The sequence below is a fragment of the Columba livia genome, chromosome 11, assembly GCF_036013475.1.
Source record: "Columba livia isolate bColLiv1 breed racing homer chromosome 11, bColLiv1.pat.W.v2, whole genome shotgun sequence".
NCBI lineage: Eukaryota > Metazoa > Chordata > Aves > Columbiformes > Columbidae > Columba > Columba livia.
In genome coordinates, this window is record NC_088612.1 from 10,031,228 (window position 1) to 10,050,813 (window position 19,586).

Consider the following 19,586-nt stretch of genomic DNA (forward strand, 5'->3'; position numbering starts at 1 on the left):
AAACAAACCAACCAAAACCCCACAACAGCCTAGATTCTTAAGGCAACATCAGCTATGTAGCATTACTTCTGCGAACATGGGGACTAAACAGATGGAAATTATATGCAACGTAATGCAGGTCGAACTTCTACTAAAAGTCTTTGTGAAGTTTTCAAGTTTTCCAGAAGATGGCAGCAAAACATCGACTGAATAGTAACAGACAATGTTTTGGTCTTTTGAAGATTGTTTCCTTGATCAAGGGGGAAACTGGTACTATTAGCTCACTGGAAGCCCATTATTTTAATGGGAATTACAATATTTTTATCATGAGGCTTTGCTACCATGTTTATTTTTGGAAGGTTAGTTGTTTGTGTTGCTTTGTTTCCAGAGTGAATCTTATTTTCCTGTTCTTATTGAGACACTTCTCTTACATGACTTAGTATTTCTTTTTTTTAGTGATCAAAAGCAGTGAATTTATGGGAGTAAGGAAGGCGTGGAAAGGTACTTAAAACTGTAGGTAAAGAGCATCCTTCTTTTGCAAGTAAATTGTTGGGTTTAGATTACAACAACTTGTATAAAAATGCATATATGCACACAGAAAAGCTGGCACATACCTGATTGAATCTGGAAACAGCACAGGCTAAAAGGCTGGCAGCGGTGTCCTGTATCTCAGTTGGGGGCTGGAAATGGACTTACGTGTCCTATGCAGCATGGGAGAGAGAAGGCACAATGTGAAATTATTTCATTTTTTAAAAACTTTTTTTGTGGAAAATGGCCCTGGCTGTTGCTGTCTCCTTTCCATTGAATCCATCTTTCTCCCTAATTCTGCCTCTCGGAACGTATCATCCCTCTGCATCTTAATTCCCATGCTTGTGCTACTCCCTTTGTTTATCGCCAGTCAGGACATGATCTAGAGTAGTCTGAGCAGTGCGAAGAAGGAGACCGTGGGAGCAGCAAACATCACTTTGAAATATTATCTTTATCTTTAATGACTTAGTGGATTGTACTGATTCTTCGCTGTATTTTGGACATCCTCACAGTGCAGGTTAGGAACCACCTTTTCAGTCACCGACTTCATTTTCCTGCCAACCTGTGGATACTTTGGCAATTACTTTAACTCAGGTTAGTGTAACTCTACGGAGCGCTGAAACTCCTGCTTTTCACTGACGGCTAGGAAGGCTGTCGCTGCCAAGGGACTGAACTTTCCTTAGTCTTTCCTTGTTATTTCTAGCTTCCTATTCTGTACTATACGGGCAATTCTCACATTTTATTTCTCTGTGTAGTCAGGCTGCATTAGTTTGTGTGTTGGATGTTTTTGTTTGTTTTCCTCAGTCTTCACTTCAAATTTAAAAAAAATCTGAAGTTGCTGGATCCCCTTTGCAGCTGTATCCTGTACTGTAGTCCACTGCTACTTTCCTTCTAAACACAGTATGTATAGATGTGGTAATTACAAAGAATTCAGCATGCCAGGATGCAAGGATGGGGCTGTCAAGGTTGTGGAAGGTGGACAGACACCCTTATGCATGTGTGCATGTAGAGATGATGTGTTTTGTGCACAAAACTTGTGTGATTACAGAGCAGACGACACAAGCAACTGAAGGATACACCCCAGCAGTTGTTGCAGTAGATACAACTTCTGTGAAAATGTTTTTTTGTACTTTATTTTTTTTAATTGAAAACCTGTCAATGTGAGGTTAGTGTCTTGTCCAGGTAGTATCTCTCTTTACCAGAGAATCAGAAAAGTGCCTCAAACTTCCAAACTGTAGTTTGTTCCTTTTAGCAACTGACAGGCAACATCTACGGGTGGTGGAAGGAGAAACCTCACGGCCTGGCTTGTTCTCTAGCTGGGAAACGGTAACGAGGCAGGCGCCTCTCCTTCGGTAATTAATTTGGTACATGGGAATAGTTACTTGCTTTAGAAGTCTGGGTGTATTGAGGAAATTAAGTAAATTAATTTGTTTATTTTAATTTTTAATTTCATAAGTCTGACTGAGGTTTTTATGCTGTGTTGGGGGGGGATATAATGTGTGTAATCACTTGTACTCTGCACGAACATTTTTCCTGACTCCAAAGTAGATGCTTACATTCTTGTAAAATCTTAAATTTTTGTCAAACTACAAATTCAGAACAGATTCATCATCTATAAAAAACAGACTTTATCAAGATAATCTAAAATAACATATATCTTACATGCTTTGGAAATCCTGCAGACCACAGAGAAACATTTTACCTAATACAGTATTACACCCTAAAAACAATACAATGCTGCCAGACCACAAAACATCCGCAAGTTGGGACAGCAGATGTTTCTACACATGCTTCTTTTTAAGAACAAGAAACAACACAAGGGAAAATAAAAAAGTTGAATGTTGAGAAAGAAATGTAATGTTGTAGAGCTGGAGGGAAACTGGATGGACAGAGATTTGAGTAATTAGCTTAAGAGAAGATGTAGAAACCTATTTGTCAAATGGATACATATATGAAAGAAAAAGTCTTTTTTTGTTTAACTCTTTCTTAAATATGATTTAACTTTTTCTTAAAAATGGCCTGTTCCTGAAAGCAAGGATTAGTTTGGAGTACAAAAAATCCCGTCATGCGATGCCTGAAAAGACTAACATTCAACTGTGTGATTATATATTTTTTTTTTCAGCATTGGATTACTGTAATGCCTTCTAATTATTTTTTAATTTTATTTTAACTTCAGCTGATCCCACAGTTAAGGACTTAATTGGAGGCTTCACCGCTCTGCATTACGCAGCCATGCATGGCCGAGCGAGGATTGCGCGCTTGATGTTGGAATCTGAATATAGAAGTGACATTATTAACGCGAAAAGCAACGATGGTTGGACTCCCCTCCATGTAGCAGCCCACTATGGCCGAGACTCGTTTGTCAGGCTCCTGTTGGAGTTCAAGGCTGAGGTTGATCCGCTCAGCGATAAAGGTACCACCCCGCTCCAGCTGGCCATTATCCGCGAGAGGTCAAGCTGCGTGAAAATCCTGCTGGATCACAACGCCAACATCGACATTCAAAATGGTTTCCTGTTACGATACGCTGTGATCAAAAGCAATCACTCTTACTGCCGAATGTTCCTTCAGAGAGGGGCGGATACGAACTTGGGTCGCTTGGAAGATGGACAGACACCCTTACACTTGTCTGCGCTTAGAGATGATGTGCTTTGTGCACAAATGTTGTATAATTACGGAGCAGACACTAACACAAGGAACTATGAAGGACAGACCCCACTGGCTGTTTCAATAAGTATTTCTGGAAGTAGCCGACCCTGTCTGGATTTCTTACAAGAAGTGACAAGTATGTATGTAAGAGAAGTTAATCGTAGGATACAATGTCCTTTAAAAGCCGCCTTTGAATTTAGCCCCAGAAAAAAAAATGCTTCCTCTCTGCCCCTTGGTGCTATTTAAACGCACTAGAAAGTTTCTGGGAAGGTGAAGGGATTGTGATACTGGGAATCTCTTACTCTGCAAAGGTGCTAATGCTAAGTATATTTTGTTTAAATCAGTTTTGTTTAAATAGCTACAGGAAGCATTGTTTTTTGTTTTTTGTTTTTTTTTTTTTTAAAAAAAAGCAAACTGTAAAAATCTCATTAATGGCCTTAGCACATAAGGTGCTTGGGTTTGGGGGTTTTGTTTTGTTGTTTGTGAGGTTTTCTGTTTTAGTGTCTCTTGCTCTTTTTAATCATCATGCATATTACTCCACAGTTGCTGGCCCTTTCATCTGGCACTATGGCTAGGGCAGAAAAGAGGTTTCGCTGCTGCTTTGTGTTCTCCTACATTCTCTTTCTCTCTCTCCCCTGCACCAGACAACAAAATGCCATAGTTCAGCCATGCAGCTTGAAGGGGTTTCATGTGCTGTGTAGCTTTGATTTGATTTTGTTGATATCTTGGAAATATGAAAGAGATTTTACCTCATCATGACTTCTGATATTTAAAAAGAGTTTTAAGTTCCTAATATTCTGGTCACTCTTGATTATCAGTTTTTGGTATAGTAGATCTACTGAAAGTTTTCTCTTCCTCTCTCATTCAACACTGAACGCTGTCACAATGTTTCGTAATTACAGTATTGCTCAAAATATTTAGAAGTTGCTGATCAGCAATTAGCAGGACTTTAATTCAAACATGTTAAGATGGCTTTATAAATTATCATCCAACTGGGATGATTTCTGTGCTGCAGATGATGGGATATTTCATATATCCCTTTTCCTCCTATAGTTCTTTTTTTGGATGTGTTAGTTTTTAATGAGAATTAAGCACACTGTATACTCTGCAAAGAAACTGATATTTAATGTGGGCTGGGGGTGAATCAGCTGAGACCTGTTGTCAGTAGCTGACAAAAAAGCGTTTGGAGTTTCGTTTTTGTCTTCATGATTTGTGGTGGTATTTTTGCCTTTATTTGAAATCTAAAGGGAATTTTTGGAAAGGCAGAAGTTGATTATAAGAAATACAAGCAACTAACAGATTTTGGGTTGATTTGCCTGCCCCTTCTCATTCAAATGCGTCTCTTACTGGTTTCCTTTTTGGGAGCCTCTCACTATATAGTAGCACCTTCAGGGTTATTAACAGATTGTGTAATATCCAAACTTGCAGTTTTTTGCAGTCTCGGGACATCCCGATAAGCACAAAGGCTTAAACTGCTCAAAGTGTTTCCTCAATGTCTAAAGACTAATTTAGGAATTTGGAAACTGGGACTGTACCTTACTTTCAGGTTGTAGATTCCATACCTTAAGGATTTAACACTGAGAAGTAAATTCTGCTATAAATAAAGCAGCTTAAATTTGTGGCTAATGTAACAGTGTGGGAAATATTCCAGTTTTGTGCTGATGGAGAGCTGGGAAAGCAGGGTGGGCTGACAAAAACATTTCAGCTTTGTGCCTCTGGGCAAAATTATTATGAATATATGTTTATAAACAGCTATAAACAGACTCTGCTGCCCTTATTATAAATCGCCAAACACTGTCATCCATGGGTTTTGTGAATAATCAGTTTAATAAGATGGTGTAGAGAGCAAGCTGGAATTCTGGTAGCGGAGTTCCCAGTGAGATCAGGCTATGTATGGGGAATTGCTGAGATCTCACGCTGTAGCACTTCAGGGAGGAATCTTGTTTCTGAGTATATTGCAATATTTATTTACTAGAAAAAAAAACACCAGAATTTTTGGAGAATTCTTTTAACAGAAGTCTTCCTGAAATTCTCTCTTGCTGTTGGTAACAGTGCCTTGGTCATAGAGCTTAATGGGAATTTCTAGTTTGTTTATTTGAACATTATACTAAGTGCTTTTAGAAATCCATAGCTGTAAGTTTTATATATGCATCTGAAGTTTTGAAGAGTATATTTGATAGTAAAACAGGAATGAGTTTTCGCTGTTGCAATAGATTAAAATTTTAGAGCTTAAAGATTAATATAGGTGAATTATGGAAGTTATCAAACTGGTCTGTCTTCAAGTAAAAGCGGTTGTGTGCTTCATATAAATGGGATACTGTTTAGCAGTCTATAAGATTTAAGTATTTTTTGTTGTTGTGTGGGTTTTTTGTTTGGTTGGGGTTTTTTTTTAATACTTGGAAAATATATTCACATAGTGTCAGTTCCTCAGAAAATATGGTATGTGAATTTCTTTTTATTTTGGTAGGTATTGTATTCGGTAATAATCACAGCCTTTAGTCCAGCTCCTTGATTGTAAATAACAGGTGAGAAACCAGAGCTCTCCGAAATGCTCAGTGTTGGCCCTGGGAGTCTGTGAGGAGATATTGGATTTTGGGGGTTGACCCCCAAGGTCTGATATTCTTCCTGTCACAGGTAGAGGTTCCTTTGCTCCTAGAATAATTCCAAGAGGAACGAAGATATTCTGTAGATGTGTCTCAGTAATTAAGCTCAAAGCTGGAAGTAGGAATGACAAAGTTTCTCATCACGAGTCTGGTGTTGACTTAGTGTTTAGATGGTTATTCGTATGTATATATATTATTTCCCCTCATCTCCGTTTTATAAGACAAAGATGAATAGTCTCCTTGTCGGGGGGGGAAAGAAACAAACCAAACAATATTGAAGATGAAAATTGCTCAGTGATTTTGTTAATGTCTTTCATTTTCCTTATCCGTATTACAATTTCTGACTCCAAATGACATTCATCATCACAGCACAGTACCTTGGATCATCTGAAGAGTTGTTTTAGAGCACTTGCTTGTAATGTTTCAGTTTTATGAGCTCTGAACTCTTCAGGAGTGTCAATGGATTAAGCTTGGAGTACACTAATGCACAGTTAAAATAGATGCATGTGTGTAGTGTATATGAAGACAGATATTCTTAAATTTTTTGGTAGTGTATATGCCTACAGAATTAACATGTGCAATTACAGCCCTGGATGGAATGATTTATGTTGAAGCTGAAGCTGAATGGGTTTTGAGAATATTAAAGCTTATAAAGAGTGCTGGAGGTAGGAAAAAATGAGAATATTAGAAATATACTTAAAGGTTTAATTGAATTTCTAGTATCTTTAAACTTTATTTATAATCTCAAAAAGAGGAAGGTAAAAAGCCTGAACCCTTCCCCCTCCCCACAGCTCCCATTTAGTTTAATCACTGTTCAAATAATGTAGGAGACAAGAGAGTCTATGACAATTTGTGGAGGCAAATAACCGAGCAAATGCCTACGGCTGAGGTAGCATCATGTGGTGTGTATGTTAACAGGTACTGGAGAACTAATTCCAGGTTTGGAACAAGATCTAAAGGTCACCAGATGAGTTAAACTACAAATACTTCATCCATATGCCTCTTTAAAATTTTTCAAGGGGCAAATCTTTGACTAGAGTGTAATTTTGTAAATTTGCACAGTAAACATGCAGAAAGACAGAAGTCCTGCTAAGGAAATCCTTACACGATCCTTGTCTCTATCCCTTTGCGAAATATATAAAACTTTTTGCTAGATTTTTTTTTAACTGGAAGAATGTTTTAAAAAGGGTCTCTGCATAGTTAAAACTTTGAATACGGAAGTGTCATAGTGGATAAAGTAGATTCTTACATATTTTATTATGCGGATAATTTCAGAGTAAAGATTATCTTAGTGTTTATTATAACATAGAAGAACTTTACTGGAAGTCTTGCCCTAGTGACCATGGGCTGCTTTGCCATCCAGAGTGATGCAGGGAACTGGGGTAAGAGGGTAGTTCATTGTTTTCCCTTTAGCTGTATAAGTAATAAACAAATACCATCTAAATCATCTTTCTGCAGATTGCAGGTACCTGTTTTTTAAAGACCAATATGGTTTTTTGATACCTTTATAAAGACACAGCCCCATTTTTTTTCTTCTTTTTAGGAAGAGGGAGGGTACCTTTCAAATACCTGTTTAACTCTCAACTCGGAATTGCCTGGTATGATACTGAAAAATGTAGCTACCAGCTCAGCATAGCTGACTCTCTATATTAAGCAGTTCAACCATTTTTGTATAGCTATGTACACATGTGTACTTTGGAAGAGATTTTTAAGATATCTATGTAAAAATGGAAAAAACCATGTTTTTTTATAAGTGGCTGTAAGGTACAGCCACCCCCCCCATTTGCAGACCTATGCTGCACGCTGTTATAATGTAAAAATAGTGTAACTGTGAGCATTTTACTTACTATCTCCTAAATGCAGATGAATGTGGTCTTGAAATTCTTAGCTGAATTTCCACAGCAATTTCAGCAAGACAGAATTTCTAGAAATGTTAAATATAAAAAGATCTTATACAAGCATATTCAAATCTCAGTATCATTACTTCATTGCGAAATACACCTGTTATACTTAACATTGAACTTTACGGACATTTTTCTTTTCCATATATATAATTTCAGTCCAAAATGCACCCCTCCTCAGTACGTATTTTCTATGCCAGATATATCAAAATTTAATAGACATCTAAAACTCATTGTGGAGAATTATTTTTCAAAGAGGAATGAAAACATACTTCAAGCTCAGGTATTCTGAGAGGCATACTGAACACAAAATTAAAACTTTTAAAATAGCTTGTATGATATGCAGTTGAGAAGAATTAAAAGCTCTCTGTCCTATTGAGCTAGGCAGTGATTCAAGTTTGTTCACATTCTCAGTGAACACTCTGATTTTCTTTCTCTCTAAATTCAGCCCTGTGTGTCTTCTATTAATGTGTTTCAGACTTAGATTCTTGATACTGGTTTTTCCTTGCGTTTTGCCTGCTGGGAGACCGAAGATCATCTCTAGTTATTCTGCTGTTCTTTACAGAGTACAAGTCGATGCGTTTCCTAAACCGTCAGACCTGCTCCTAGTGTTAGGCGATCGCATCCTCAAAGTGTCATCCTGTTTCTTTCTGCATCCTCACCAATGTATTTCTCGTCTGGTGGGTGTGAGTTTCCAGTTGATAAGTCCAATTATCTTTTTTTAATTCCCCCCCCCCCAAAAGCCAACAAAAAAATAACTAAATCTAATTGCTGGCAGTAGCCGAGTTCCTTCATGGTTGTGAAATGAAGGATGGATTTAATAGTTAGCTGTGGATATAAAATACTTATTTTGATACTCTAGAGGAACTGAGCTGCTGCCAGCCATACGTCAGCCTGCTTACAACTCTTTTTTTAACGTTTCACAAAACTTTTATTTTTAAGTTTCCTTTGTAGCTAAAAAGAAACTACCAAATGGTTTCTTGCTACTGTTTCCAGCCTTTCACAACTCCCAGGGGAGGCAGAGGCTCAGTGTGAGAAATAGCTCTGTAGAATTATTTTTTCTAGACAGATATATTAATATTGCAGAGAAAACTGTGGGTGGCTTCTGAAATATGTCACTTATGGTATTTTTTTAACTTCTTCAGAAACTGCCTGTCCACTTCAAACCAATGACACTATTTGCTTTTAAAAGTACTTTATTTATTCTTTTTAGTGGGTAGAACAGCACATCAGACAGGATCTTCTCACAGCCTACAAGTGTAGTGATTTCAGTTACTCCTAAGTTTTCTTTTGGGTGACAGAACAGGTCAGTTTGTGATTTTTGCTTTTCGCGGATGCTCTTGTCTCTGCAGTGGAGGAAAGTGACAGAGATTCTGTTCCCCTTTTCTACCTTTACAGTGAAAATCCCGAAAAATCAGTCTTGTCAGAGGTACCAGGTCTAATATTACTCCTTAATGATCCTTAAATACAGACCTATTAGGTGAGTTGGTGTTTTATTTCTTGGGGAGTATGATCTCCATAGGAAAAACAGGTAGGCACAGGCCTAAATAATCTGTGCAGCTGTAACAATGATATAGGGTTCTTTGTATAGGTAGTAAATCCTAAATATAAGTTTTGTCTGTCTCTGGGATAGAAGAGCAAACTTCCAGGTACAATAGCCAAAGTAAAAAAATCTCAAAGCTGTAAAAATGAAAGGAATGGAGTGGAAATTCAGGATTAATTGTGATATCTTGCTGTTAAAACATGCATTTTTTTTTTCCCATTTACTAGAGAAGGCAAATCTATTAATAGTAATTGAAAAGGCTGTTTTCGTTATTTAAGTAAAATCCTTATAAAGTATTTAAGGGGGGGGAAGCTAAAGAATTTACTTCATTAGCAGTTGAAGAAACGAGTTAGGAAAATGTTTAAGTTTTATATGTACTGAAACGTGCTGCCTCAAAATGCAATTCCTCTTTATTTTATAAGCCTATGTTTTACATTTCTTCTGTTTCAAAGAAACTTTTATGTATGGGGAAGCACAAAAGAAGCGTGTTGGTGGGAATTTCTGCTTTCCATGACAGCACATAGCACGAGGTGTGCAAGACAAACAGCGAACTATACATCTTTTTTTTTTTTTTCCCTGTAATTAATACTCCTAATTTATTTGATTATTGCTATAAAGCTTGCATAGTAAATGGACAGAAGTCTGTAAGTTGTTCCGGTGAGCACATTAGCAAACCTGCGGCTCTCCAGCAGCGGTGAGTGTTTCTGCCCTGGCAGTAACTGGGGTTGTACCACAGCCGGGCCGCCAGCACCAAGGTGTCCCTTGGAGACCCGATCAGGGACGTGCTGCTTTACCTTTTTTTAAGGTGATCAGTATTTTTAGATCACTTTTTTACATAATGGTGGTAATTAGGTCAATCTTACCTCTTACGATTTTCTTTTTGGTGCGTTTAATTTTTTTTTTCTTAATTCTCTTCCTTTCTAGCTCATTTGCCTAAATAACTTTCAAACTTGTGATGCGGGATATAACTGAAGTTGCAACTTCCTAATCGCTTTTAAACAGAACTTTATTCATCATTTAACTTGTCGTACTTTGCCAAATTACTAATAACATTTTTCATTTGCCAAACCAAGGTTCACTGACATGGCTCTGTAATCCTTTATTTTTTTTCTTTTTCATTCAGATGCAACCAAGAATGAGTAAGTGTTCTAGACACCGTTTCTAATAAATCACAAATGCATTAATAACCCTGGAATTTGCAAGGCGTGACCTAAAGACACCAACAGCCACTAGATGTAGCAACTGGTGCTTAACACTGGAAATGTCCATTGTTAACACATTCCCAGGAAATATTTTTAGGCTTATCAGGGGAAAATGTCATACAGTTGATAATCGGGTCTTGTTTTATTAACTGATGACCAATTTCTTCTGGGTATTTTGTCTGTTTCATTTTGTTCTCAAAAAAAACCCCGTAGGATGTTAATTAAAAGGCATTAATTTCTGAAACCAGAAATCAGTGTCTCACAGCTGTATTATTGTGTACTACAGAAAATACAGATACAGATCTGTAGTCCTCTATAACCTCTAATGCTACTATTTGCAGTTAACTTTTGAAAAGGTGCATCCTTTCTGAACTCAGCTTGTCTTCATATTTAGAGCATTAGAACTATATATCATATCACCATAAAGATTCCTTTGCTTGGTTTCTTACCAAAAGTAACTTTTCTTTCCCCAAAGCTTGAGTGTTCAGCTGTTGTCCAAGTTGTATAAATTCATTCCTTCAGGTGGAAAAAAGAATTGCTAAGAAGAAACCACCAGTGGACAACAGAACTTAATGATCTGTCTTCTAAGTCATGGCTGAAGGATATAATTACAGATAAATTGCTGTTTAGAGACCTGTGGTGATAAGTGTAATAGAAGTATTTTAAACTTATATGAAGGAAATCCAAATTTTCATGCTCTTGAATTTCAAATCTAATTTCTTTAAAACAGACTGAGACTTTTAATGCATTATTTCTGCTGGCTTACCTCGGATAATTTTAGTGCTTAAGATAAATCCCAGTGTATACCTGTCTGTCAGCCCGTTTCTATAGAAAAACCCATGTGGGTGAAAAAAGTGGTAAATTGCTAAGAGGGAACTGAGACTGTGTACAAAATGCCTGAAGTAGAAAACAGGAAATAGTTTCATCTCTTTACTCTGTGCTTACCACGAAAGTCAAACTCATAATGTCACTTTAGCCAGTAGGTTTGTTGCTGAACTAGGAGGAGGATGGAGAAGGGCCGGGCTGCGGGGGCAGCTCTGGGGCTGGTTGGGGCGATAAAACCCCTCCAAACAGGTTTGTGCCCAGGGAGCCGACAGCGTCCGACTGTCCTTCCTAAAGCCACCCGGACCACAGCAGCTCCTCCTCCAAAAACATCCTGCTCAGTTGGTGGCAGCTCAGGAAAGCTAATGGGAAACGTCTCCTTCTGTTATTTAAGGTCGCTTTAGTTGTTTTTTACTGCTTTTTAAATGATTTATTGTTTCAAGCAGTCGGCTCAATAAAATCGCCGTGCCTTTCATTGCAAAAGCGAGCACTGTCTTCTACCACTAACCATTATACAGATAACAAAAGACTGCAGTAATTTGCTCTGTTGGCGACAAATTATCTTGATACCGGCGTAAGCACCTACATTGTTCACGGTGCCGAGTATTTTAACTTGGGCAGCCATCAGGTGCCGTGACTCTGTAAGCCTTATTTTTGTTTTCGGGCCATACATACTTAAGTCAATGATCAAAATATTGACTAGCACACCCTCAGTATGTGATTAGGGTAACTTCAAAATAGGTATAAGAGAATGAGGAAAAAGTACAGAGGCAGCTGGTTTGGTCAGAAATTTGGAGTGGTTCCCACAGTGGGAAGTTATTAAATATAGCAAATGTCTTCAGCTTTGAAAAGAGGGACCAAGTGTGAGTGGAGGACAGGGAATAATATAAAGGTATGTAAAGTCATGACTGGTGTGAGAACAATTATTCGTTATTTTTTTTGTAACTCAAAGAATGGTGGGTTTGCAACGAAGCGATCAGGAAGCAGATCTAAAATAAATACAAGTACTTTGTAGTTTTTCCAGCCAACGCCTAATTAGATTGTGAAATTTGTTGCCACAGGATGTTTTGGATACTGAAAGTATGAATGGCTTCAAAAAACATGAGAGGGATTTACAAAGGGCAGGCTATTCACAGCGATTAAAGCCCCAGATCTGTGTGCAATCTGGTTCAGGAAGGCCCAAAGGCACCGGTGCGGAAGCGGGAAGGGTATTTTGGGACAGGATTTCTCAACATCTCTTGTTCTGCTCTTTCTTTCCTTCTTCTTTGGGATCCATTGCCGGGTATTTTCAGATTCAAGACTAAATTAACCTTTCTTACATTATGTTGCGTGGGGGACTATTTTTCAATGTGTTTGACTTCGAACAGTTTCCTTTTAAGAATGAGTTTGAAAAGGAGCTGATTATTTTGGAAAGTCCTTGCCAGAAATTCTCGAGTTCATGGGATGTCAGCAAACCTCTTCTCTACGGACGACAGTTAATGTGTATTTTCATCTCCTTCTCTTTGACGGGATTGTGGCTGCATCCAAAGCCTGAAGGCTTTGTCTTTTCATTAGAATGGGGAAAAACAACCTTTAACTCCGCCATGCGATCCTTGAATAACTTTCATATGCGTTGCTCTCTGAGGATACTGCCTAGTCCTGTTACAGCAGAACATAGAACTTTTTGTCTTGATGTTCCAAAAGTAGTGAGACTGAGGGTTTGTTTTTTTTTCCTCCCAGGTGTTACAAGGATAGAAAAAACCCCACAAAAAGTTAACTGGAGGATTTATGCTGTTCTACAGTGCTTAAGTGTGTGTTACCACCTCGTGGGAATCCTCACGTGGATAATGTCACTTTACACTGACATCAGTAAAATTACATGCATGTAAAAGTGTTCTTTTAGGATTCATACCTTGATTTCTGTGAATTATTGTTCACTAGAAAGGTATCAACTTCCACCCTTTTTTCTCTTGTAATTTTTCCCTTCCCTCTCCCTGTGCCCTTTTCTTCATCATCTTAGAAATCAGCAAACATCTGTGATTTTTACTGCGTTAAAGTATGTTTAAAATGTGATCATTTTACTATTTGTTCCTTTTGTCTTTTCAGGGCAGCCCAGAAACTTGCAAGATCTATGCCGAATAAAAATCCGTCAATGTATAGGCCTTCAAAACCTAAAACTACTTGATGAACTACCCATTGCCAAGGTCATGAAAGACTACTTAAAACACAAATTTGATGATATCTGATATCCATGAAGAGAAGAACTCTAAGCAAGATTAGTTATATTCCAGATACTGAAGAGGCTTGTTGCCTTGCACAAAGTATATCCTATGCAAATTCTGATTTTTCTGTGAAGTCAGAAGGCAGGTATACACTTCCTTGGGTTTTTTATACCACACACTAGAAGGTCTTAATTTTTGGTTTCTTGGTCCAAGTTTCCAAGGTCCAAGCTTTCTATACGATGTTACATTTTAAAAATTGCTATTGGTTTTTGTTTGTTTGTTTTCACATTAAGTGTGCAGACTTGCAGTGGAGATGGAAGGCGACCTCTCAAGGGATGCGCTTGGTTTGAATTGGCATGCTGAGCAATTGTTCGAGAAAATAAAGTTTGGAAATCAAGGCACCAGTCCTGCAAAAGGATACAGATAGAAGGACCTTCAGAACCCTGTTGTCTGTTGGGACTTTTGTCTCTGCCAGGGTGTATGTTTTTGCAGGATAGAGGGAAGAGTTGATAATCAACATGTCCTGGTGTACTGTACGATCTAATTTGGAAATTAAAAAATGCAATTACCCTTTTTAATTTGAGAGTCTATACATTGGCTCTTTTTATATTATTGCTTTCCTAATTCCTGTAGTTGGGATGCCCATAAAATTCAGGCCTTCTTCTTTCCTGGCATTCCCAGGAAAACGGGCGGTTGTTTCAGTCTATTTTTAACAGTGACAGTACACTACAAAGAGGCATAGCCTCAGTATTTTTTACATTAACTTAAAACAAATTTAGATTTTTTTTAAGCCAATATATTCTGTTTCTCATACAGTGCCTCCTGTGCAATAATCTTTCTGATGTATTTTCCCTTTATGTGTGATTTCCCCTCCCCACAGCTATTCCTCATTTAGTCTCAGTGCATTGTTTGTGAGAACAGGAGCTGCTGCCTCGCTGAGGTGTTAACGTGATGTTACTAAAGTGATGCGGCAGTTGCTGTTCATTATCGCTCCCTGAATTTCATGAATGTATAACCTCCTTTATTTTACTTTTAGTTGAAATTTACGGGTTTTCAGCCAAATTGTGTCCACTTAAAAGAAAAATTGGCCAAACTCTCTTATTTGAAAGGCAGTGATGGATTATTTTTGTGGTTGCTCTGAAATTCAATTTGTTTCAGGTTAGAGAGTGGGAAATGCATATAAGTTATTAAGGTGCATTTTCTGTGTGCACTAACAAAAAAAGCCTAATTCATATTGGGAGTTTAAATTTTGCAAATATTAAGTGGTTTCCAATTAATCTGAAAGCAGCGACTGAAAGGAGTACTGAAATTTGGCTACTGAATGTGTTCTCCATACTAGGTATTTAAAATTTCTGTTAAAGAGTTTTGTTTCTGATCATAAAATTAATTTCTTACTATCAAAAAAACAATTGGGCCAAAATGTGCTGGTTTTTCACTCTCTTTTCAAGGAATTACGGAGTCATCATAAGGTCCTTGTCAGTGTTCTCTGCTTTTGTTTTGCTGTCCCACTGGCTCCTAAAGAGCCTCTCTAATATCAGGAGTTCTTTTGTACTGATTATACCAATGGAAAAGGGGAGGTGAAAGGAATGGTGGTAGCTTTTAAGTTTAACACTGTCACTTTCGAAATATTTAATATTAAAAATATGAAAAGCAAGGTGAAGCAGGTATATGCTCATATTATTTAACTACATTAGTTCCTTTTAATATCTTGTAACCCTGGTCTGCAGTTCCTTGAGCAGGAACCTTATCACTGATAATTGATGCACCGGAACCACAGCAAGCAAGGAGGATTATCTCTCCCTATTGTGCCTGCCATCGCCTCAGGTTTCCAAACAATAAGCGATTTTGGAGATTCATGTCTTAGAGGATTGGTAATGGGATGTTGAACCTCTTTATCTCCATCTTGTCTCGGTTCAAGTCCAGCCTGTGAGCAGTGACCAAACGTTCAGAGCTCAGCAGCACGAGCAAGTATGTCCAACCTTCTCACCCCGCGGTGCTTCCTCCGGGTTGTAAGTCCTGGTGGTGCCATCTCAGCGGGGACAACCCAAGAGCCTTTTTGGGGTGTGCTGGCAACTCAGGTGCAGGACGGCATCTGTTAATTCCTGTTGAAACAAGAAAGATCAGGCGTTATGATCTTTAAGCTCCCCAGTACTGAGGCAGGACAGATGTTAAGAATTGACTGGTGGGTTTTAAGTGTGAATCTTCAGGATTGTGACATGAGATCAGAACCTTTAAGATTGCTGTACTTCTTTTTAAATGTCAGCATCATTCACTATGTTTGTAAGTTGGTCTAAACCAATGTCCTTCCCCACTGGATTTTTTACAGTAACGTTTTCTAAGGTAACCTAGAGTATATTTTAGTTGCAGTCTATCTTAAGGCAAATTATTTGTTCTGTCTGTTGCTGTGACTGAAGAAAATTACGGAAGACTTGGTAACAAGAATGCTATTTAATGAAGAAATGTGTAATTCCATTATTTATTGTTTGAGGTTTGTTCTTTGGTTATTTCTTTTATGTAACTGACATGTCAAGGGAACACGCACACATTTCAGGCCAGCAAAAGGCCTTTCTTTTAAATTATAACTTTTAGCCGATCTTCCCTCCCTGAGGTGGAGGAAACCCTGGCCCTTGCTCACAATGTGAAACCATCTCTTGTAGCCGGTTTCTCTGACCTTGATTCTGCAAAGCACCTGAGTCTCTGAACCTACCGATAGTCCCGTTCGTGATCTTAAATTATAGATGTGCTCGGGTGCCGGTGAAGTATGATTATTCATTGTTAATGCTACCCAATTGTCAATAATCGGGGATTTGGTCTTTTTTTATTGTTATTATTTTAAATATCGTGCACAGATACTTTGAAGAATGAATTGAACTTTGTTTTTCATTCGGACTAGAATGAGGAAGGAAAGTGCATAATACAGACTTGTTATGTAGCCTAGTTCCATTACCTTAAAATTCATGGTTAAACATTTTTAATAAACCTTAAAAAAAATTGGCAAGTACACCAAAGAATCAATGAGTAAAAGACTCTGATCATTAACAAACTGCAAACCTCATCCTTTAAAACAGAGCAGAAAGTTTCTGTAAATATTTATGTTTATAAATGTACAGCAGAGTAAGAGTGTTTTTTAGATTATTTAATTACCATATTTCTAAACTATTTACATTATAGACAATACTTGTTAGTTTGAAAAGCTCTTGAGCGTGGCTTTTTTTGTTTGGGTCTATTTTGTTTTTGTGAGTTTTTGTTTGGTTTTTTTGTTTTGTTTTTTGTTTTTTGTTTGGGTTTTTGTTGGTTTTTTAAATTCCTTATCACTCATGCTTGGAATAACTCTGGCTTCCTCGGGATAGCGTGGAAAATCTGGTTTTCTGGCTCGAGTTGGCAATTGTAAGAGGACACATCTGGATAAACTCATCAAACAGATACCCAGAGGCGAAGGAGAATATGTAGCGTGTTTATCAGGGTGGGCCTGGGCTAGATGAAAAAAATTGGATTGTGACTTAGTTAAATCTGTGGAAAAGCCCCCGGTGACATTGTGACCAGAGCGACTTGCAGCGTGCCCACAGGTCTGGTTTCCATGCAACGCTGTGTTACCGATATCATCATGTATTTTGTTCTTCCTTTGCAATGTAAGTTTTTGCTTTGGGTCAATTCGAATTTAAAAAAAAAAAAGTTAAACCTGGTTAAAACCTTGTTTTTGGTTTATGTTCTGCTTCTTTCTAATGTAATGTTTTAATAACATAATACTGCTTTACACATTTTCTCTCAATGTTTGTGTGTCTCTTCTGCTCCTTGTCCCTTCTCAGGTGCACGTGATTCTGGTAATGCATTTGGTACTCAAACAGGTACAAACAGGTACAGGTCTCATGAGTTGTAATGTGATTTTTACCAGTAAATATGAGCATAAATCTTGCTCTAGTGCTGGATTTCAGAAGGGGGAACAAATTGATCTTTAGCTATGAATAGCTGGATTTTCCCTGCTGAGATCCCAGTGCAGCCACTTCAGGGTTTTCTGAAAGGTTCACCTTTCCTCCTTGATACAAAACCAGACCAAATCTCTGTCATATTTTGCAGTTGAATCTGGTTTGTGTCCATTTACTACTAATAAAAGTTGAATGAGGGGGGATGTATATGAATATTCGTGGCACACAAGTGGGAACTGGAAGCATTTGGTTTCAGTCATGAGCGCAATGTACGACCAAAAGTTGCGGCAAGGTTTTGGACCCTAAAAATTTGGAGAGGAAGGAGACTGGATTTAAAGACACAATTACTAAAGAGTAGGAGGGGAGGAAAAAAGATGTTTTCCATTGCTCAGTAGCAAACTATACAAACATCCCTGGGAGTATGTAGGCTGGAGAGCCAAGAGTTGTGTTTAGAGCTGTTGCTGCTGGTTACCAACAGACCGGCCAGACTGTGGTGTATTTACTGAATGCTGTGGTCAAAACTTTGTTCCTGTTTATGTATCATATTTCCTGTTGGAGTGCTCACTTGTCGAGTTGAAAACAATTAATGACTAATGGTACTACTTTAAGAGAGAACCTGATTTACAAGCTGTTGACAAATGATGCATTTAGAGTATACGATCTTTCCCTATGTCGGTATAAGTGTGCGATAAGGAAGTGTGCTTATTTTATATTGGCAAAACACTTGTTTTTACCGCAGTGTATAACAAAACTTTTGTACTCTTGAAGGCAAAAGTAATGGAGCTGAGGAAGAGGAGCATAGAATAGACTCTGCCCTGTCTTTCCCCAAATGGAAGCATTTAAATTCTCTTTGCTCTAGTCTCTCCCCTCTGTTTTGGTTGGGGTACCCCCACCTCAAATGTTTTATTCTGTTCCTTGAAACTGGGATGGTATTAAAAGGCTAAATCTTGTTCTTTCCCCTATATCACCAGCATATTGAATCTCTTCTGTATAATTCTAGTTCTTGATTTATGTTATTAGGCAAAGTAAAGCTCAACATCTCATTTAATCCTATGACAGTAAGAAAAAAAAAACCCAAACAGATCCATACATTGCTTTATGAAACGGTGCTACCAGGAATTCCTCAGCCAGTGCATTCCCCGGGGATCCACAACCTGCAGCTGGAACAGCAAAAAGTTGGGATCAAAAGCTGCGTTGACTTTTATTGGGAAGTCTCCAGCTGCCTAGTGAAGAAATCAGAACTCCAGCTGTTTCCTCCACATCTGGGATCTCTAGTGCTGCTGTTTGTGAGGTCCCAGATAAGTTTTGAATGCTGTTAAGGCTTCATGTTTGCAAAGAGGACGTTTGACACATCTGCAGAGGGTACGTGTGAAGGGTCTGGAAGCATTTCTGTGCCTTCTCTAAACTCACTGGGTTGACCTGTCTAAGAGTTGGGGTAGTTTATCACAAGCGTGTTTGAGAGCGACAAATGCTACAGGGTGAGTATTGCCCAGCCTTGGAGTCGATCTGTTGCAGTGTTTTGCAGATCCCTCAGCATCCATGAAATACTCCTAAAAGGTCTGGGAAAGGTGACTGAAAAGCAAGCATATAGGCAGGAGCTTATACGAGTGTAAATGCTTTTAAGAGAACAACTGATGTGTGGCAAAGAGCATCTATTCTTTCTTAAAGACCACAGAGTTGGCCATAACTCTTCTGACTTGCAAAAATACAGGGTGTTTCAAAAAGATGGACCCAATTTGAAATCACTGTATGTGAAATTGGGTTCATCTTTGTGAAACAACCTGTGGAGTTTATTTGCAGTCTTTGTGCTCTCCAAATATATCAGAAGATTGTCTCCTCATGCTCTGTCACAAGTAACTAGGAGTTAATGGAAGTATTATACGCAATTCTGTCCTCATTTCTGACTTGGACCATTGTAACTCCACTGAAGGTGGTGGTTACTCAACATTTAATCTAGCATGAAACAGCAAATAATTGATTTGGGTGGCCAGCTTGCAGTCGTGCTTCTTGCTTTATGGCCTAATGAGGAGAGTATTTTTGGAAAGTATTTACAAAACACATCATGAAGGAGCCCGAAGAGAGATTCTGTATTTCAGGCCAAATTTATGAACAACCAACAGACTTTTTTTCCCCCCCTAAAAACATGGTCTGTTTTGATAGAGTTGCGTAAACGCTTTGATATCTAATCCTGAGTTGGTGAGAGACATTGGTTTAATTGTCCATTTTGCATCTTGAGAA

At 38.2% G+C, this 19,586-nt stretch overlaps 1 protein-coding gene across 4 annotated transcripts in view; it reads left to right on the forward strand.

Moving 5' to 3' along the window:
• Positions 1-17,194, forward strand: part of ASB7 (ankyrin repeat and SOCS box containing 7) — a 31,223-nt gene extending 14,029 nt beyond the window's left edge. For 2 of the 4 annotated variants that reach the window (XR_010475419.1, XR_010475418.1), the window contains exons 5-7: positions 2,684-3,289; positions 12,944-13,148; positions 13,310-17,194. Coding sequence is in view for 2 of the 4 variants with exons in the window: in XM_065076713.1 (XP_064932785.1) it covers positions 2,684-3,289; positions 13,310-13,449 (746 nt within the window). In the remaining 2 variants the exon portion in view is untranslated. The remainder of the gene's footprint in view (positions 1-2,683; positions 3,290-12,943; positions 13,149-13,309) is intronic. The other 2 variants (XM_065076713.1, XM_065076712.1) reach the window with 1 other exon arrangement.
• The last annotated feature ends 2,392 nt before the right edge of the window (positions 17,195-19,586 follow it).